At 49.5% G+C, this 21,649-nt stretch overlaps 1 protein-coding gene across 2 annotated transcripts in view; it reads right to left on the bottom strand.

Moving 5' to 3' along the window:
* Positions 1-21,649, bottom strand: part of PNKD (PNKD metallo-beta-lactamase domain containing) — a 61,542-nt gene that overhangs the window by 19,676 nt on the left and 20,217 nt on the right. The window contains exon 1 of one of the 2 annotated variants that reach the window (XM_044241585.1): positions 1,021-1,191. The exons of the other annotated variant lie outside the window; for it this stretch is intronic. Within the exon in view, the coding sequence (XP_044097520.1) occupies positions 1,021-1,181 (161 nt within the window). The 5' untranslated portion in view covers positions 1,182-1,191. Of the gene's footprint in view, positions 1-1,020; positions 1,192-21,649 lie in introns of those variants that run through there. 2 annotated transcript variants of the gene reach the window in all.

Below are 21,649 nucleotides of genomic sequence, written 5' to 3'. Positions count from 1 at the left end.
ATCCCAAGACCCTGAGCTCATGACCTGAGCCAAAGGCAGAGGCTTTAACCCACTGAGCCACCCGGACACCCCAGGGGTGGTCTGGGGAGGAGGGATAAATTGTACAATGTACCCTCTCTGAAGCTCAGGAAATTCCCAGCCTTAGGCCCTCCCCCAAACCTGGCCAGTGGCCAGGGCTCCCACAGTTCCCATCCCCATCATAGTTGTCCTCAAGTTTGAGGTCCTGTCCCCTAGGCCTGCTGGCTGTGGGAAGGGATTGGGGCCCTAGGAAGCCTTCTTGTGGTTCCCTTCCTGCCTCTTAGTGTTTCCATGGCAGATCAGAGCTGGTTACCCCCCTAGTCTAGCCCAGGAAAGGGGAAAAGTAGGGAGAAGGAAAGAGTGAGGACTGGGGGAAGGGGATAGAAAAAAGTCATTGGAGGTCGGTGAACTTCCCCAAGCTCATTGAGGAGGGTTGGATTTCACAGCCTGGCCTTCCGACACGGGCCAGGGTAGGGGAGAAGAAGGAAAGAGACAGACCTGCAGAGTTGGGACTCTCGCTTGGGAGAGAAGAGCTGACAGAATGGGGGGAGGGCTGGGTGATGGGGAGAAAGACAGGGACACATGGAAGCAGCTGGCAGTTTCAAGTGACACTGATGGTCTGAGGCATTCCTTCTCTCCTGCACCTGCCCTCCTTTTCCAGCTCCCTGTCTCCGGCCCCTCATCTGGCTCTTTTCCCCAGATGCCCCCTTTCCCTGGCCACCCTGGCCTGCCCCTCCAATACCTCCCCAGCCTATCCCAATTTTCCAGCGCCTCCCCCCCGGCCCCACCCCCGCCCCCGACTCCTGCTCTGCTCAGTTCCCCCAAGTCAGTGGCTTCTCCAGCCCGCCTCTTCGCTCTCTCTTCTCTGGCTCTGGACGCCCCAGCCCTCGCTCCGTCCAAACCCTCGGGCCGCCCCCCCCCGACCCCTGCCTCTCGGTCCCCACTCCCCTGCGCGCGCGCCTTCCCGAGCCCCGCATCCCGTCGCCGGAGCCCGGCACTAACCCGATTCGGAAGAGCAGCCGCTTGCTGCGCGCCATGAAGAGGCCGCGGAGGGTCCGCCGCGCTCGGCAGCTGCGGGGGCTCACCAGCAGGACGAGGACAAGGAGCAGCAGCCCGCAGCCGGAGACCCACAGCCACGGCGCAGACCAGCCCTGCCAGGCCATGCTGGGGGCAGGCTCCCGCGGCCGACTGGGGGCGGGCGGGGCGGGGCGTTGCTAGGCGACGGCTCGGCCCAGGCCACTTCGCGGGGGATCTGCGGGGTTGGGGCCCCGCCCCCTGCACTGCCAGCCTGGGGGGCGAGGAGGGGCATTCTGGCCCCGCCCCACTCTGCGACTCGCGTTCGAACCCTCCCCCTCGCTACTCGGCGCAAGCCCGGAATGCCACCCGCTGGAGGCGGCCTGGCTCCGCCCCCGCCGCCTGACCCGGGGGCGGGGCCCGTGGGGCGTCTGACCTAAGGGGATTCGAGTCCAAGCTCTCCAGAGGTGGAGAGGGGACCGAGGCTCGCCGGGTGCCCGCGCACCCACGTCTCCTCCACACCCCCACCCCCGACATCCTCCCACCTTTCCCCAACAAGAGGACTCTGGGAGAGGCCCCGGAATGGTCCTCTTGGCAGGAAACCCTAGACCGAACTTTTTCAGGTGGAAGAAACCTGGAAGATCATGTGGGTTAACGGCATTCATTCATTTATTTGTTCACTAAATTACTATTCTGTGCCCTCCTTTGCGCCAAGCACTGGGGATGCAAGGGTCAAAGACACAGCCACTGTATTCCTGGAGCCTGCAATCTAGAATCTGGCAGGGAAACAAACCAAATAAGCCAACAAACATAATTATATACGCATTTATTTATATCTATATACACACATATACACACCACACACATATGTACATACCTGTGTGTGATTACAAACTGTGCTCTGATAAAGGGATCGAGCACAGGGGGCAATGATAAGGAGGAAAGAGGACCAATTTAGATGGGCCAGGGCCTCCTTAAGCAGGTGACCTGTAAACCACACGCCATTAAGGATAAGAAGAGACGACAAAGGTCAGAGAGTGTGATTCAACCAGGATTAGGCAACAAGGGGTGGCAGAGACAGGAGAAAGACCTTGGTATCCTGCCTTCCAAGCCCAGTGGGATTTCCACACCATTCCTCCCCCTTCCCTCCCCACTCTTACCCCCTGCACTGCTGCCTTCCTGATGGGTTCCAGAAATTGTTGAGGTCAGTGGGAGGGAAGTGGATGCAAGGGCAGGCATGGTGACATCGACAAATTTGGCAAAACTTTCTGGCTCCAGCCCTAGGGCTGGCCCAGCTGGAGAAGGGAAAGAAATGTTGCCAATAGTCAAGTGAGCTCTCTCTCCTGCTGGGAGGGGTTGGGGAGGGAAGCAGGTGAGGCAGTGCTCTTGTTTTCTTCCCTGCAGCCTGCACTTGGGCCCAAGAGGCTGGCTAAACTGACCCCCGAGTCATGAACTGTCTCCCTCTGATGGACATGTCTGGGGGCCCAGCGTGGAGAGCATAGACGGATGGGCTCATCATGCACAATGAATTGGAGGCGTCATCATCATCCTTCCAAAAAGCCAGGAGGTGGGTTGATTTATCCCTAAATGGAACTGTAATCCCATCACATAATCCCGGTTTCATTCAGAAACCCCAGATGTGGACTTTCTCTTACATGGATACATCCTGAGGGCCAGAACCTATGGCCTGCTCCCTTTCTGTCTCCTTGCCCATAGTTCAGCTCCTTCTTGGGGCCTGGCCCACCAAGAGTCTGAATAAACAAGTGTCAGATAGAATGGCATTAGGCTCCCACCTGTGGTTAGCTCCCCACCTGTGAGTGCTGGGCAAGAACAGCAGGCTACCTTGCAGAAGTCCCTGCCAGGCCAGGGGACTTCATATGTCTCTAAGTCTGGGTCTGTACATGCAAAGTGAAGAATTATGAAGCTTCATCAAAAGACATTGTGAGGGCGCCTGGGTGGCTCAGTGGGTTAAGCCGCTGCCTTCGGCTCAGGTCATGATCTCAGTGTCCTGGGATCGAGTCCCACATCGGGCTCTTTGCTCAGCAGGGAGCATGCTTCCCTCTACCTCTCTCTCTGCCTGCCTCTCTGTCTACTTGTGATCTCTCTCTGTCAAATGAATAAATAAAATCTTTAAAAAAAAAAAGACATTGTGAACACACCTTTCTGCAGGTAAGGCATTATATTGGGAAATTAACACAGTCTCTATCATCTGAAACAGGAAATGCAGGCTCGGGCTTGAATACAAGATGATCCAAGCCTTCATCTCCAGCCACACACACACACTGACAAGATTAGATAATCATCCAAGATGCATTTTATGAAATACATGGAGCCAGGACAGGGCTGGGCATAAGGAGCGAGGGTGGGTGTTTTAGAGGTCTCACGTGGGCTCAGGAAGGCCTCCTTTCCTCCCCTGGTCTGTTCTGGAAGACTTCCAACGTCTGCTCTGAATCTGCTTTTATTATTTATTTATTTACGTTTTATTTTTTAAGTAATCTTTACACCCAATGCCGGGGGCGGGGCTTGAATTTACAACCCCAAGATCGAGAGTCTCGTGCTCCTCTCACTCAGCCAGCCTGGCGCCCCCAAATCTGCCTAGTGTCATCTCCGCTCCATGGAAATCTTCTGTCCCAGCCAGACTGATGCCTCAGTATTCACCTCCTACTGATCTTACATCTTATATCACCTACTTGTCTTTCCCTGAATCCATCATTTGTCATTCCCTGAATCCACACCCTCGAGATTTTGACCCGCTGTGCCTTCTGCCTGGAGTATCATTCATCCTCTGTTCTCCCAAAGACTCAGATCAGATGCACTCTCTTCGAGAAAGCTCTTCTTGAACCCTCCCACCCCAGCATGGGTTTACGCATGACGCCCCTTTTGCCAGCTCTAGGTCTTGTCCATAAGTCTATCTTTCAATGCAGTGCCTCATGCTCTGTGTGTGTGTGTGTGTGTGTGTGTGTATTTGTTTACATGTCTATTTCAAGAGTCTAGAGTCTAGAAGACTTTACTCTCTTCCAGAAGAGTAGGGAGTATAATTTAATTGATTCATCTTTGAATCTCCAGTGTCTGGCGTGGTACCAGATGCATACTAAATACGGACAAATGTTCTTTGAAATGTCCTAACGCCAAAGCCCCTGCTTAGTGATTTCAAGCCTATCTCTTCCACCTTCTCAGATGCCATTCCTCCCCTATTACCACGGACCAGCCACACTGTTCCTCAGATGGACCAAGTTTGTTCCCACCCCAGGGCCTTTGCTCATGCTCCCTCTTGGAACGCTCTTCCCTCAGTTCTTTGAACAGGTAGCAGCTTCTCATCCATTGGGTTGGAGCTCAAAGACCAGCCCCTCTGTGATGGGAACAGCCTGTATCCTGAGTTGACTGACGATTACATGGCTTAGCCCAGGAGCCCCCCACGGGGGAATGCTGCCTCGCAGAAGACATGCGGCCAAATCTGGAGACATTTCTGATGGTCACAAAAGGGAGGGGGAGGTGTGCTACAGACATCTGGTAAGTAGAGACCAGGGGATACTGCAAAACATCCTGCACTGAACAGGATGGCCCCACCACAAAGAATTTTCCAGCCCCAAATGTCAATAGTTCAGAGATGGACAAACCATGGCTTATGCAAATGGGAAAATTCACCAGACGGTGCCCTAAAAATGTGTGCACTTACCATATGTAGGCTATCCATCCAATTAAAGAAAAAATGCGACCCTCTCTGAGAGGCCCTCGTTGTCCCCTCCATCCTGCTCACTTCCTTCATCACGCCTTCACACTGACATTATTCTGTGATCTCATCTGTCCCCCTGCTGGAATATAAGCCCCGTGAAGGCAGGGAAGAGTCTGTCTGTCTTTGCACCACGGTATTCTCAGGGGGGTGCACAATGCCTGGCTCCAAGTAGGTGACAAACATCTGGTGAGCGAAGGAGTGAATGAGAGAAACAAAGAATGAATGAATGATAATTTGGTTATTGCCGCTGAACCTGTGACCATCCGAAGATGAGCATCCTGACCAAGTGGGCTGCGTCCCTGCAGGACGGATGTGCAGAAGCCATTCCCCACTCGGGAGGATCGCTAGTGAACAGAGAGGTTCGACAAGCCTGGTGACTGCCCGTGTTTCCTACTATGAGGGAAGGCTGCAGGAGAGCCAAGTCTGAGGAACCCTCTTTGCCCATGACCTCCTCCCCCCACCTCGGGCAGCTTGGGGTGCACTGCCAAGGCTAAGGTTTGCCTCTGCAACTCTCCTGGGAGAGAACCCATTAATCACCTGGGTCAGACAATGGGCAGCATGTCATTCCGGCCTGTGATGGGGGTTTTATTTTTTATTTTGTTTTATTTTATTTAATTTTTTTGATGGGGGGTTTTAGAGTTTAACTCATGAAGAGCAAGCCTCCCCACAGGTTCCTGGGTTTCTCAACTCTGCCCCTTGTCCACTTGCCATCTCGGTTTGCCTGTCCCTGGTGTCTGAATCCTGTCTTCCCAACTGGCCTGGGACTTTCCATTAGGATCGAGAGCCTGCCTTCGTCTTGCATCATACCTCAGGCTTGAGGCCTGGCGCTTGGCTGGTGGTCAGGAAATCAGGGAATTAATGGTGGTGATGGTGATGACGATGATGGCGATGAGTGGTCATGAAGGAGCGGAGATGGTTGGCACTGTCTGAATGTTAGAGAAAAAGACATCTTGTTGGACGGGGGTGGGGAAGTGAGTTCAGCGTAGAAAAGACAGCCGGACACAGAGTGGTGGCTAGGATTTTCTGTCCCCGCCTCAGCCCAGCCTCATATGTGCTGCCCCACGCCAATCCCGCCCTCCCACCGTAGACCTCCCACCAGCTGTGCTGTACATTCTGGAACCCCGGTTTGTGTGGCTTCCATTTCCTTCCTCCCTCTGGCTGCCCTGCCTTCTGGAGGGGGAACCTACAGCAAGCGTGGCCCATTGGTACTTTCAACTTGGCTGTTCTCAAACTTCAGGGAGTCTAAGAACCCCTCGGGGGAGATTGTGAAAATACAGAATCCTGGGCCTCTCCTCAAAAGATTCCAACTTCGTAGGTCTGGCCAGGGCCTAGGAATCTGCATTTAGCACGGGTAACTCTGAACTCTGCCTTGGCCTCAGTTCTGACCTCACTTCCGAGGCCTTCGGTTCAATAGAACAGCCTCCTCATGTGGTCCCAGCCTGGACCCCCTGGAACTTGTTGCCCTCTGAACATCTCAAGTCTGGTGTCCTTCCCTTTGACCCCTCAGCCCCACATCCTATACTCCTTTAACTCTAGCCCCTCAAACCTTGTGTTTTCTCCCAGCCCCTCCGCTCCTCCTGCCCACATTTCCTTCCCAGTGAGAACCTGGGTTCAGTCCCTTGAACCACTCACCAGCGGAGGAAGGAAACTGAGGAACCACTCGCTGCCCAATCCGGGCCCTCCATCTTTGGCCCGCCAGGCTCCAGCCTGCCTGGACCAGCCTGACAGCCCATGGACTGCTCCACCCTCATGGACAGGACTGGAGACAAATGGCCATCCCATGTGAATGAGGGTCTCTACCGCTCAGGCTTCACTGGGATCCCCCAACACGAATGCTTGACACAGCTTTGACTTTGCTGGGATGCCTGCTCATGACCCCCAGTGGCCATTGGAAACCTCAGGCCCACCTCCAGTTCTCTTGCTTCCAGCCAACACCCTTCTCAGAGGAAATAAGTTCTGTGCCTGCCCACCCCCTCTACAAATTTTGCTGTTTCCATATGCATTCTTAAAGGACATGCTATTAGCCTTGCTCATACCTTCAAGGGGTGTTCCTCCTGACCACTGCTTTTCCTCAACCTATGAGCAAATATGAGTATCTCGTTGCCTTAAAAAAAACTCCCTTGACTTTGGGTCCCTTTCTGGATTCTGTTCTGCCATTTATCATGACACGACTGAGCTTCCTGAAAGTTGGTCTCCATGGGTTTAGTAGATTACATTTCAGTTCTCAGTTCTTCCCCCCCACCCCAGTTCTTTTTTTTTTTTTTTTTTAAAGATTTTATTTATTTGTCAGAGAGAGAGAGAGGGAGAGAGAGCGAGCACAAGCAGACAGAATGGCAGGCAGAGACAGAGGGAGAAGCAGGCTCCCCACCGAGCAAGGAGCCCGATGTGGGACTCCATCCCAGGACGCTGGGATCATGACCTGAGCCGAAGGCAGCCGCTTAACCAACTGAGCCACCCAGGCGTCCCCCCACCCCAGTTCTTAATTCATCTCTCCCTGTAAACACATCCTTTGTCATGTGACTATGCACATTTCAATAAAGATGAAATGTATTTATTTCCCCACACCATTGACATTGGGCTTGGTCTTATGATTTGTTTCCGCCAGTGGAATGTTAGCAGACAATGATATAAGCAGAGGTCTTAAATATGTGATGGTGACTGAATCTGGTCTCTTTATGTCTTTTTCCAGGAGATCATCCTCTGGCAGTTGCTGGTCTAAGGAGGATGGAAAACACTTGGAGCCCGCTTGAACCCACTCACAGCTTAGAAGCCAGCCTAGCAGAGCCCAGCCTAGATCAGCTGAAACTCCACCTACCCACGGATGCATGAGAGAGTAATGCTTGTTGTATGCTTCTCAGTTTTGGATTTGCTCGCTATGCAGCATGATTGCAACACTAGCTGGTGGAGCCAGAGGGAAGCAAAAAGGTTAGTTAGTAACAGTGCTGGAAACACAATGCTTGGAGCTACTTGGAAAAGAGCAATTTAGATCTGTGCATGGCAGAGTGCAGCAAAATGAACTGAGTGAATGAAAGTGTTAAGGACTTAAAATTAAACCATACACAATTAGAGGAAATGTAAATGCATGTTCAACGTCTAGACAGTGGAAGACTTTCTAAGGCAAAAAGCAACTGAAGAGTTCTAATTTTTTTAGTAGGCATCTATTACTCTTAGACGAAAAGCAACTTACGATCTAACAAGGGAAACAATTACCCTTTTAGGTACTTAAAAAAAATTAAGTTTTTCATATATTAAAAGAAAAACCATGGGAAGCCTGGGTGGCTCAGTCGGTTAAGCGTCTGCCTTCAGCTCAGGCATGATTCTAGGGCCCTGGGATCCAGCCCCACACATGGGTTCCCTGCTCCAAGGGGAGCCTGCTTCTCCCTCTGCCTGCTGTTCCCTCTGTTTGTGCTCATGCTCTCTCTCTCTCTCTGCAAAATCTTTAAAAAAAAAGAAAAACCACGCATGCACAAAAGAAAAAGCCCAAAACAAAAAAACATGGAAAATATTTGCCTCAAATTTGTCACAGAGTTAAGCTACCTATTAAATAATAAAGACCTTTATAATATAAAGACCTTAATAAATAAGAGGACACTAAGAGCCCAATTAACAAAGGGATAAATGGGTACATGAAAAAATGTTAAACTCTTAACATCTAAGAGTTAAATTAAATTTCTTAAAGACATCTAGGGGCACCTGGGTGGCTCAGTTGGTTAAGCAGCTGCCTTTGGCTCAGGTCATGATCCCAGAGTCCCAGAATCGGAATGGAGCCCCAAATCGGGGATCCCTGCTCCATGGGGAGCCTGCTTCTCGCCTGTGTGCCCCTCCCCCCTGCTTGTGCGCAGGCGCTCTCTCTCGCTCTCTCTCAGTCAAATAAATAAAATATTTTAAAAAAAACGAGAAAATGTAAGCTACTCTTTCTCGTCACTCCCTCTCAAATAAATAAATCTTAAAAATAATTTAAAAAAAAAGGGAGGTTCCTGGGTGACTCAGTCGTTTAAGTGTCTGCCTTCAGCTCAAGGCATGCTCCTAAGGTCCTAGGATGGAGCCCCTCATCAGGCTCCCTGCTCAGTGGCGGAGCTTGCTTCATCCTCTGCCCCTCCCCCATGCTTGTGTACACGCTCTTTCTGTTTGTCTGAAATAAATAAATAAAATATTTTTTTAAATAGAGAAGATGAAAACTAATAAAATCTAGGGTCATGATTTTGGCTCAGGTCATGATCTCAGGGTCATGAGATCAAGTCCCTTCTCAGGCTTGTGCTGAGCATGGAGCTTGCTTGGGATTCTCTCACTCTCTCTCTCTCTCTCTGCCCCTTCTCCACAACAAAACAAGACAAACTAATAAAATCTGAACGTTGGAAAGACTATGGGAAGATGGGTATTCATACACCACTTGTGGTGATATCCTGAGATCGAGAGTTGGATGTTTAACCAACTGAGCCATCCAGGTGCCCCTAGATTTTTTTTTTTTTTAAATTAATACAGCGGTGGGGTGCCTAGTTGGCTCAGTCACAGGGCTCTCTGGATCTCAGGGTCAAGAGTTTAAACCCCACATTGGGCGTGGAGCCTACTTAAAAAAACAAAACACGTGCAGGCAAAGCAACACAGGTGTGGCTGATCCTGCCCGTTGATTAATGCCCATTCGCCACTCCCCCCCTTTTCCCTTGTTAACCCGTATTTTGCCAGCTTTGCTATGAATTGCCATAGCTTTTTTTTTTTTTTCCAATTTTATTTATTTATTTGACAGACAGAGATCACAAGTAGGCAGAGAAGCAGACAGAGAGAGAGGAGGAAGCAGGCTTCCTGGTGAGCAGAGAGCCTGATGCGGGGCTTCATCCCAGAACCCTGGGATCATGACGTGAACTGAAGGCAGAGGCTTTAATCCACTGAGCTGCCCAGCACCCCAAATTGCCATAGCCTCTGAATGACTCCCTCCCCAGCTATGGGGTGGGTGCATCTTGACTAGTCCAATCCAATTGGTACATTCTTTGCCCTGTCACATAATTAGTTAGACCCAGGAATGGGATGAAATTCCTGCCACTAGATAATAATAACAACAAGTATTTATATAGTACAAATCATATGCCAGGCACTGCTCTAAGTGCTTTATGCAGAAAAACTCTCAGCTCACCACAATAGCCTTGTAAGTCAAATAGTTATAATTTCCATTGCACAGATTAAAACATTGAGGCACTGAGAGATCAATTGCTCCACGATGCATAGCTGTGAGGTGGGGTAGGAAATAGACTGCGACCTTCTAGGATGGTTTTCCTAGTTGTTGAAGAGGAATACAATAGCACTGTGCTCTTTTCTTGTCCAGGATGCTGTCATCTGCCTGTGATGCCTGGAACTGCAGCAGCCACTTTAGGATTAGGAGGATACTGTAACATGCTGGAGATGGCAGAGTAAAAGTGAGGATGGAACCAATGTCCTTGAAGACATAACCAAGTCCCTGAATTAACCAGTCCAGATTACCTTGCCCCTGGACTTCTCATTACGTGAAATAAAAATAGTCCTTATTGTTTAAGCCACATTTAGTTGTTTCGTTCTGCTTTGATAACTGCAGCCGAAAACATTCAAGCTAATACTGTGGGTGTCCATTTTAACATAAAGTGGGAGGAAAACAGGATACAAGCATGTGTAAATTTTGTATCATTGGTAAGAGCGCTGTAAACAAAATGCACAGAAGAAAATCTAAGATGCTACCAGTGATGACTGTTGATTGATGAACTTATGGGGTATTATTTGTTGTCTTTTTCTTTCTTTCTTTTTCTTTTTTTTTTTTTTTAAGATTTTATTTATTTATTTGAGACAGAGAAAGAGAGAACTTGAGCATGGGGAGAGGGACCGAGGGAGAGGAAGGCCAAGAAGCAGACTCTCTTCTGAGCAGGGAGCCTGATGTGGGGCTTGATCCCAGAACCCAGATCCCCAGATCATGACCTGGGCCAAAGGTGGATGTTTAGCAACTGAGAGGCCCAGGTGCCCCTTGTTTTCTTTTTCTTATATTTAAAAAATATTTTCTGTCTTACTACAATGAGAAGATATTACTATTTTAATAAAAAAATTATTTTAGAGGGGTGCCTGGCTGGCTCAGTCATTAGAGCATGTGACTCTTGATCTCAGGGTCATGAGTTTGAGCCCCCTCTTGGGGGTAGAGTTTACTTTAAAAAATATATATATATATGTATAATTTTATTAATATATATAATTAAGATATATATAATTTTTTGAAAAGATTTTATTTATTTATTTGACAGAGAGAAATCACAAGTAGACGGAGAGGCAGGCAGAGAGAGAGAGGAAGGGAAGCAGGCTCCCTGCTGAGCAGAGAGCCCGACGTGGGACTCGATCCCAGGACCCTGAGATCATGACCTGAGCCGAAGGCAGCGGCCTAACCCACTGAGCCACCCAGGCGCCCCAAGATATATATAATTTTATTAAAACAAAGAAAGCAGTCCTCCTTCCTGCCTTTACTTTTCACTTTGCACCAATCTTAGGCCATTCAGCTGAGCTTCTGCTCCCATCATTCCATCCTAATTTGGCTCTGAACCCCTTGGGGCACCTGGCCAACTTGGTCCAGACAGCGTGTGATCTCGGGGTTGTATGCTGGAGCCCCACATTAGGCATAGAGATTACTTAAAAATTTAAAAATATTAATAAACAAAACCCTTTGTCACTGTTCATTCCTGGTCACCTAACCTCTGGGCAGAGCCTTGTTTTGCTCCACCTTCCCTATCGCAGCCTCTTCTGACTGCCCTCCCACAGGCAGCCCCTTCTGCTGCCATCGTTCTGGTTCCCCAGAGCTCATGACTTGGCCCTTTTACTTCCAGAGTCACATTCACTGCTTCCCTTGCCTCCGTGTGACATAGAAAGCATTGCTCGCAGAGAATGTCCACTCCTGTGTTCCTCTCGAGTTCCAAACTGAAATACCCATCCTCTTTCTTATCATTCCCAGATGTGGCTGGGCAGGTATAGGGGATCCCCAATCCCTTTCTTGGCAGAAGGGACTGAGGACCCGCATGGAGCTTTTCTGACCACTAACCTTGATTACCCAAATAAAGTTCGCAGTGTGGGGTTCTTTCCAGATACTCATTCACTGATGTTACTGAATCTTTTGTCTTTCTTGCAACATTGACGCCTGGTCCTTATGGGCACGCCAATACACATTTTAGGAATGGGTGCAGAGGGGGTGATCCTTCTCCTCCATTTCCCACTGCCATCACCCCAATTTGGGCCGGGGTCCTAGCACCCAGCCCACCGCAGACACCTCTGGCCCCCACCCACCTCACGAAGGCTATCAGACAAAGCCTTTGGAAGCCCAACTCTCAATCAGGTCTGTCCCCTCCCCACTTAAAGCCAGGGTCTACACCATTAAATTCACATTGCTTGATTTAGCAATATGGCTTCAACCCAGTTTTTCAGCATTTTATGCTCCCGCCGCTCCCTTCCATGTGCCGCACACCCCTCCAGTAGGTCTGCCCTGGTCACTGTCCTGGATTTTTTGTTCCCTACATCTGCCCCGACGGGTCTGGAGAAATCCCCCAGGCACTCTTCTCTGGGTACTTTCTGCCCCCACATGGTCAAGTTGATCTAATACATTCCTGAAGTGGTTGTGACTAATTAAGGCTGATTGTCAGTCTGGGGAGTTCTGCAGGCTCTCCCAGGGGGAAGGAGGAAAGTGAGGTCAGTCCCCGCAGAGACTGAGATGGCTTACCTTGGAGCACAGCTCCTTTAAAGCTAAAAGTGAATTCAATCTCCCCTCCGAAGCCCCTTCTGATCACATTTTATGCCTGGTCACTACTCTATCCCCAGACTCTGGAAAAACACCTGCCACAGAGTTGTAAACAATGAAATGAATGGTTTGGAAAGTAAGCCTCATGATTTTCTACCCTGAACTGTGGTGGAGTCCAACGGGGGAGTCACTGTACCTTGTTCCCAGGACCGCAGCCTCCCCAGTGTCCCCCTCATCCCAGCGCCCATTACGGTGCCGGACCCTGTGCAGAGCAGCAAATGCTCACTTGGTGGCCGGGGAAGGAAAAACAGAGCGGGGAAGGTGGTCTGCTGTGCACAGGGCCTGAGCCACACCCTTGCATGTGTTCCTTCGCTGTCCTAGCCACTGTGTGAGGCAGGTGACAGTGTCCTCATGTTAGAGATGAACAGACGGAGGCTCGGGTGGGCTAAGCGATGCACCCCATCACACAGCTAGTAAGGGACAGAGCCAGAATTCAGTCCCAGTTTTATCTGACCCCAATGTCCAGGCTCCTCCCACCGATGCTGTGTTGCCAGCGGGGTGGGGGGTGGGGGCGAGAAGGGAGTTGAGAAAGAGTCGGCCAGGAAATGGAGGACCCACTCAAACTGAGGACTGGAGGGGAGCATTATGAACTGATTACAAGGCGATGGGCGGGGTACAGGGAGCCCAAGGGATAGCGGCCGTACCCCAGGACCATGACAGTGGGGCCCTGGACCAACTCTAGGCTTGATGGGTGATGGCACGGAGCAGGTGTAGAACTTGAAGGGAAAGAGGTGAGTGGACAGGACCACCTGGTCTTTGGTTGAAGGATGAGCCTGTCCATGGAGACCTTTCGGGAAGGAGAAGGAGGACAAATACCCAGAGTTCAGGCTCCTTGACTCCCCTCCTCCAGTGACCAAACCCAACTGAAGCTGGAGGACAAAGGGCCCACTGATGTGTCCAACCAAGCCAGCTCTGAGCACAGCGAAGGGCAGAGATAGTTGTGGGGGCACTTGAAAGATAGCCAGCCAAGGGAGGCCGAAGAAGATATGTGGTTTGGGGTGGCTGTGTGGGGGGGAAGTCCGCCATCTTCCCTCCGATGCCGAGATAGCTCCTGACTGGCCGCCCTGCCCTCATGCTCCCATCCCAGCCCACTGTCCACTCAGAGCCAGGGTACCCTCTTAAAGTGAAAACCAAATCAGGTCTCTCCTCTGCTCAGAAACCATTCAGTGGCTTCCCTTTGAAGTAAAATTCAAAATCTGTCACAAGTCCCAAGAGGTCCTGCAGGTCTGGCCCCAACCAGCTCCCCAGTCTCCTCTCAGGCTGCGCCCCGGGGCTCACCTCACCTCCGAGTTCCCCCGCACTCTGGACACTTTCGGCCTCGGGGCAGCCTCTGCTGCCTCCACACAGCTTGCTCCTTCAGTGGAGAACGATGGCAGCATGCCCGCCACTGCCACACACACACACACACACCCCATACACAGCCCATACATCTCATAGAATACACAGAAACACATATCACACACCATCCACGCACACATCCACACCACATACCACATGCCATACACATCCATATCCACGTGCACACACACACACCCATACATAACAAATGATACACAGATACCATACACATCCATATCCACACACACATACCTCACACACCATCCACATACATACATAACATACACATATACATATGGACCACATACAGCCACATCTGCACATGCATATGAACCATCCACATCCACATATACCCACCACACACTACACACACACACACACACACACAAACACCACACATGCCCAAACACACACAAACACCACACACATCCACACACACACAAATATCACATACATCCACACACGCCCCACACATCTCTGCACATACACACGTACACACACACACACACACACACAGAGCTCATCCGACTCGGGCTGCTCTTCAATACCGTCCTCTCAGGGCAGCCGCCGTGGTCTCTCCAAGCTCAGCGCAGTCCCATGCATTGCTCTGTTAGGACCCCGTGTCCATTTTCCTTCAGAGCAGGTATTACTGTTTCTAATGATATATTTACGTGTGAGATTAGTTGCTAATGTCTGTCTTGCCCACTGGACTGCGAGCTCCCAGGGGGCAGGAGCTGTGTTTATGCTTTTCCCTCCTGTCTGTCTGTGCCTTGTGGGCGACCTTAGCACACCGTTGGCCCCGCAGCCCCCCAGCAGCCCTTGCTGAGTCGGTATGAAAGCACTGGGTGTGAGGCCTGGCTCCATTGCTCCTAGCCCTGAGCCCGGGTATGCCATTCGGCTGCTCTGAGCTCAGCTCCCTTTCAATTTAACTTCAGAGGATTTACAACAGCTAAATCAAAGAGGAGACCGCATCAGGAGCTCTCCCAGTCCCATTTCCTACGACACTGGTCAGCGTGTGGGTTTGGTTTCTTTATCTGTAGGTATGGGAAATTCAGGTGATTTTCAAACTTATTGACCATGACTCACAATAAGAACATTTACATCAGGACTCATGCACAGGGTGCTGGGGGGCTCAGCTGGTGATGTACCCCACCCTTGATTTTAGCTCAGGTCATGATCTCGTGGTTGTGGGATGGAGCCCGGTGCCCGGCTCCACACTCAGCAGGGAGTCTGCTTTGGACTCTTTGCCCCTCCCTTCACTTGTGCATGCTCTCTCTCTAAAATAAATAAACCTAAAAAAAGACTCATACACAATGTTACACATAACAATAATAGAGCTTATATTCATATTTTTTTCTGGTCTCTTTTTTTAATGTCAGTATGACTCAATTGAAATCGCTAATGGGTCATGAGAAGCAATAAAACCCTGCCCCGAATGACCTTCCACCTGTGTAGAAAATTGTTAGCGGTCTCCTTTTTCTTGCCAAGAGATGATAGCCAGCTCCTGCCCCCTAGTGGTAATGTTTGGGAACGAAGCGTGTGTTCCTAGACATCAATTTTTGACTTGGGGATAAATTTATTTCGATAAAAAGTACTGAGTTCAGGTCCTAGGCCAGGCATCGAGGGAGAAGTGTGGCGGGGGGTGGGGCTGAGATGAATTACAGCATACACCTTGACCCCCAGAATCTACCCCCAGTTGATGACCAGCTTAACTGCTCTACGTCCGTGCGGTCCAATACGTAGCCACCAGCCACATGTGACCAGCGAGTACTTGAATTGTGGCTAGTGCAATGGAGAAACTGAATTTTAATTTTATCTTATTTCAATTTATTTAAAGTTAAATATAAAAATTAACACTGATTTCAGTTCCTCAAATATGTTCAGAACAACCTGGGTATGTGAATCAACATTATCAACTATACATCTTTTTTATAAAATCTAGATAAAGAGTCAGTATTTCTGATGAAAATTTAGCATCCAAATCAAGGTGTGCTGTAAGTGTAAACTACGCACCAGATGTTGAAGTCCTAGCATGAAAAGAAATCCTGACAAGAATCTTTTATATTTGGTTAAATGTTGAAATGGCACTTTTAGACAAATGTTGGGTTAAGGAAATAAATTATTAAAATTCATCATACCTGTTTATTTTATTTATTTTATTTTTTAAAAAAGATTTTATTTATTTATTTGAGAGAGAGAGAGTGAGGAAGAGAGAGAGAACACAAGCAGGGTGAGGGGCAGAGGGAGAAGCAGACCCTTCACTGAGCAGGGAGTCCAATGCAGGGCTTGATTTTGGGACTCCAAGATCATGACCCGAGCTGAAGGCAGACGCTTAACTGACTGAGCCACCCAGATGCCCCATTTTTACTTTTTAAATGGGAATCCTCGAAAATGTTAAAGTACTTATGCTGCTTAAGTCATGTTTCTATCAGACAGCACCTGCAAGGCTAGAGTTCCTTCTGACATCCCTCCTTCTGTGTATCTTGCATCCTTGATGGAGATGAGGGAGGATGCTAGAATCCTCAATCAGACTGGGTGGGGATGGGGATGGGGATTAGGAGTTAAGCGTTGGTCAAAAAAGCTTGAGAAGCTTCTGACCTCACGAGGAAGAGAGAAAGTCACCAGGCAGCAGCATCACCTGGAGCTCATTAGCAATGCAGATTCTCAGGCCTCACTGCAGGAAGTAGAATTTGCATTTATTTATTTTTTTTTTTAAAGATTTTATTTATTTATTTGACAGACAGAGATCACAAGTAGGCAGAGAGGCAGGCAGAGAGAGAGAGGGGAGGAAGCAGGCTCCCTGCTGAGCAGAGAGCCCGATGCGGGACTCGATCCCAGGACCCTGAGATCATGACCCGAGCCGAAGGCAGCGGCTTAACCCACTGAGCCACCCAGGCGCCCCAGAATTTGCATTTAGATAAGATTCCCACATCATTTGTTTGCACACGGAAGTTTGAGAGAGCTTGGTGGAGATCCAGGTGGCAGTTCTCTGACAGCTTTAGTCCGCTCAGTGACACAGGGAAGCAAGGTTAAGCCCGAGAGCGAGGCTGTGGAGGAGTTGGGAGGTTTGAAGAAATTGGTGGGTAAGTGTGGAGTAATTATCTAGGGTGGGAAGGTCAAGATGAATGCCGAGAAAAACCCAAGTCTTGATGAACTCAATGAGATCTGTCAGCACCTTGCATGCTTTCCTTCTCCCTTTCAGCTGGGTGTCGTGCTGAGCTCCACCAGGCTGGGAGGGGAGAGGGGTATGGGGATTCCCATGGGGGATCAGAGTTTGAGGCCGGTTAAGAAGGAAAGTGAAACGGGGAGGGACAGGGCAAAGGAGATGAGACGCAGAAGCTGTCAATCCTGGTGTGGTCACAGTTGTCACAGTTGGGGTTGTTGAGCTGGGCAGACCGATGGGGATCAGAGTGTGGGCGCCTGACATTGAGATTACGGAGGGGACACAGTTACCGGCAATGAGAGGTCCTAGGACAGCTATTATCTTGGGCTGGAATAAGAGAAGAGGAAATGGTTGTTGGCTTTGTGGAGTGTGGCGCTGTTTAGACAAATGCAGGTAAAACATGGGAGGGCCTTCCTGTGCGGGAGAGGTATGCAGAGCTGGGAATTCCCCTAGCAGGTCAGGGTGACCGAGGAGGCCAAGGTCCACGGGCGTCAGTGGGCAGGGCGAGAGGGCATACCTTAGCCGCCGCAAACTCATCTCTTCTGGTCCCGCTTAGCCTTCCAAATGCAACCACACCGCCGGCAGATCAGAGGCGCGAACTCATCACTGAGTCACTGGGCTTCTCTCTCACCACCAACCGTAACAGCCGACAATATTTGCTAGGCCCCAAGCAATTGGAAACTGCTATTTTTAAACCTCACACCCTACATTATTACCTCCCTTTCTACAGAAAAGGACACAAGGCTCTGAGAGGTTAAGTAATACACCTGGCCCCAGCGTCACGCAGCCACTAACACGATTTGAAAAGAGCCCGGGTCTGTCTAGCACCAAAGCCCGTGGAGAATTAGAATCAGCAGCGGGTGTTTCTTTCAGCCTCCCCTGACGATTCTGATTCACATTTCTGATTCTAGAAAGAGGTATGCCCCGAGGAATGGACATATTTTCACAAGCCTTTCGGTGATTCTGACGGTCAGGGAGGACTGGAAAGCATGGCCCCATACCCTGGCCACGTCACAAGGCGACACCTCCAGGAAAGGGGGAGCTCTCTCACCTAACCTGTTTCCAGTTCCACTTCACTGGCAAGATCACTAACAACAGACCCATGTGCAAGCCTTTTTTAGTACTTTTCACGTAGATGACTTCATCTGAGGCTTCAAAAGTGTAGGAGGAAGGAAAGAATGGTATGATTAGACTCATTTATAAGGAAAGATGGGGCCCCAGGCCTCACAGCCACTCAGGGACAAAGGTCGGACAAAACTCTTATTCCTGGGATGTTCAAATCCACTATTCTTTCTACTCCTGATTTCTTTCTTTTTTTTTTTTTTTAAAGATTTTATTTATTTATTTGACAGAGAGAGCACAAGCAGGCAGAGAGGCAGGCAGAGAGAGAGGAGGAAGCAGGCTCCCTGCTGAGCAGAGAGCCTGATGCGGGGCTTGATCCCAGGACCCTGAGATCATTACCTGAGCCAAAGGCAGCGGCTTAACCACTGAGCCACCCAGGCGCCCCTCTATTCCTGATTTCTTTATGAAAGTGCTCACTGATGTTTATAGGTAATAAGACTAATTTTGGGGGCACGAGCTCTAATGCCCTCCCCCACCCCGGTTTGGTGCAACAGAGTCCCTTTAACTCAACAGATGATGGGACAGGGCTGTCTGAGGCTGGGGATGAATGACTTTGTCCTTACCCTCCAGTTGTGAGAAAGAGGCATATTTACCCCCATATTTACCTCTGAAAAACAAAAGGGAGCTTTTTGGATAAAGTGAGCGATAAATGAAAAGACCTTTCTCGGGGGAATTAAGCACAAGCTCAAAGTGACCAGGCATCGGGCAGGAGAAATCTGTAGGAGAGATTACTGAAGCCCTGCGGCTGGCTGCGGAGAAAGCTGAATTTCTGGCCCACTCCCTCCTAGTTCCTCCCCGGGGCTCCAGGGAAACCACCCCAGGGGCCCACTCCTGTCAACCTCCCCTCTCCAATCACTAAGCTCTGGCTGTCCCAACCCTAAAACAACTATCAGCCTGATTCCTTTCGTTCCTTCTACTCTGTCTCCTGCTGCCTCTGATTTGACTCAACTTGACTCAACTCTCCTCCTGGGGCAGGGTTGCCAGAAGAATACCAAACGCCCAGTTAAAAGTGCATTTCAGATAAGCAATGAACACTTTTTAGTGTCTTCCCAAATATTATATGGGACAGTGACACATACTTAGGCAAAAAAATTATTTGTTGTTTGTCTGAAGTTCAAATATAACTAGTCATTCTGTGTCTTTATTTGTCCAAGCTGGTACCCTGACTCCAAAGGCACTATCATGGGATGCCTGGGTGGCTCAGTTGGTTAAGCGGCTGCCTTCGGCTCAGGTCATGATCCCACCGTCCTGGGATCGAGTCCCACATTGGGCTCCTTGCTCAGCAGGGAGTCTGCTTCTCCCGCTGCCTCTAGTCTGCCACTCTGTCTGCCTGTGCTTGTGCTCTGTATCTCTCCCTCTCTCTCTCTAACGAATAAATAAAATCTTTAAAAAAAAAAAAAAACAAAAAAAAAAACAAAGGCACTATCATGACTCCCACCCCCTTCCCGACTTTTTTCTAGATGCCTGTTGACAGTCACAGGCCTCCCATTGTCCTAAAGGTGAAATCTCAATTCTGACCCCCTGCATCCTTGCTCAGTCCCATCTTTTTTTTTTTTTTTTTAAAGCAGACTCCATGCCAACATGGGGCTTAAACTCGTGACCCTGAGATCAAGACCTGAGCTGAGATCAAGAGTCCTGTGCTTGGGGTGCCTGGGTGGCTCAGAGGGTTAAGCCTCTGCCTCAGCTCAGGTCATGATCTCTGAGATAGAGCCCCATGTCGGGCTCTCTGCTCAGAGGGGAGCCTGCTTCCTCCTCTCTCTGCTGCCTCTCTGCCTACTTGTGATCTCTCTCTCTGTCAATTAAATAAATAAAATATTATTAAAAAAAAAAAAAAAAGAATCCTGTGCTTAACTGACCGAGCCGCCCAGGTGGCTCCCCGGCCCATTTCTTATCACTCCACCCGCTTAACCCGAGACTGCTGTAAACCGCCTGCTTAAGATGCTGTTCCCAAGTGAAACCTTCCTCATCCCGGCACTTGTCAAACTATCAAAACTAAAGCGATATACTCTTTTACAATCTTCCCGAGAGACTCTGAGTTTCTTGAGGACGGGGCCGGGCTGCGTCCTTCAGTTAGTCATCTCCGGAACCAGAAATTCCTGTCCGCTTGAAGGACAGCAGGGGCTCAGTAATCTGCTAAGAGTCTTATAAATTAGACCTTTATCCCTTTTATCCAGGCATAAAAGGGGGTCAAGAGAAGGAGACATCACTTGCTGAATGCCCATGGCATGCCCTGGGCCAGGTGCTCCCTTTAGGATTCTTTTAGGATTATAATCGTGATTCCGTGATCCGAAAATGGGCTCAGAGGAAAGCATGCTCTGAGGCTGGTGTGGAGTTTTGTCAGTGTGTGTCTCCACATTCCGCTTTCCCATGAGTCGGATGTGAATGCTGGCTGGAAAACGAATCTCCCTGGAGACTGCCCTAGCAGTTCCAGAAAGTGGAGGGCGCCTTCTGCAGTCAAATGCTCTACCCCTGAGCTATACCCCCTGGAGGGCGCCTTCTGGAGAGGAGGCCTAAGTGTAGAGAACGTAAAGAGGTGTCCGGAGTCTGGGGCTTTGCCTTTCAACTGGGGCTCTATTCTACTCTCAGGGTAGAGTAGTGTGACCTTCTTGCTTGGAAGGTCACATGTTGGGAGGGGACTTCCTAAAATGAAGTCTATGGCTTCTGAGATCTGAATTCACATTGAGAGCTGGGGTGGCTGGGGGAGGGGGTGGTTAGCCTGCCAAAATGTCCACCAATCCCCCTAAGTAACTCCTACTTAAATTGTATCTATACGAATAAACATAGGAACTTTCAAATAGGCAATGTGAAAAAACATTTCTATTTTAATTGGTTTGAAATATACAATCTGAGTGGTAATCCTGCTTACTATGTTTACTCGTAGGCACACTGCTTTCACTCATGGGCTCCCAGATTAAATCCTTCCCAAGTCTTGGTCTGTGACAAAGCTAGACTGGCCACCAGAGAGAATCATGGAAGGATAAGTGCTTAGAGATGGCTCTGGAATCAGGAGGGGTTCTAGCTGCATTTTGTCAAGTCTAAGGGTCCCACTGCTGCCATTCAAGAAGTTAGCGCCCTAGAGGCTGAGAAAGACATCCAGCGGTAGTGTTGATTTGTGGCTATTAGCACTAGATAAGCGCCTGAAATAAAGCTTTCAATGACCGGCAGCTTTGGCGTAATGGAAAAAAACATGGACTTTGCAACTATACACACTCGGGCGATGTTTCAAAAATTCCCAGAACCCGTTTCCTGTTCTGCAAAATAGCACTCGGAGGGCATCCTTGCATTAGGGGCTGGGCATGCTGAGATGACAGGGCCACGAATACTAGTAACCTACAACCCTAGTCAGGATTTCTGAGTCCCAAAACACCTGCTTTCCAGGTTGAAGTAACTTCAAGCAGGAAATGTCCTAGTTCCCAGGGACAGAGAGATTCCAAGTTCCATCTTTATGTTTGGACATTTGACGTTGTAAACC

The sequence above is a fragment of the Neovison vison genome, chromosome 3, assembly GCF_020171115.1.
Source record: "Neovison vison isolate M4711 chromosome 3, ASM_NN_V1, whole genome shotgun sequence".
NCBI lineage: Eukaryota > Metazoa > Chordata > Mammalia > Carnivora > Mustelidae > Neogale > Neogale vison.
The sequence above is the reverse complement of the archived record's forward strand: the minus strand, read 5'-3'. Positions and strand labels throughout refer to the sequence as shown.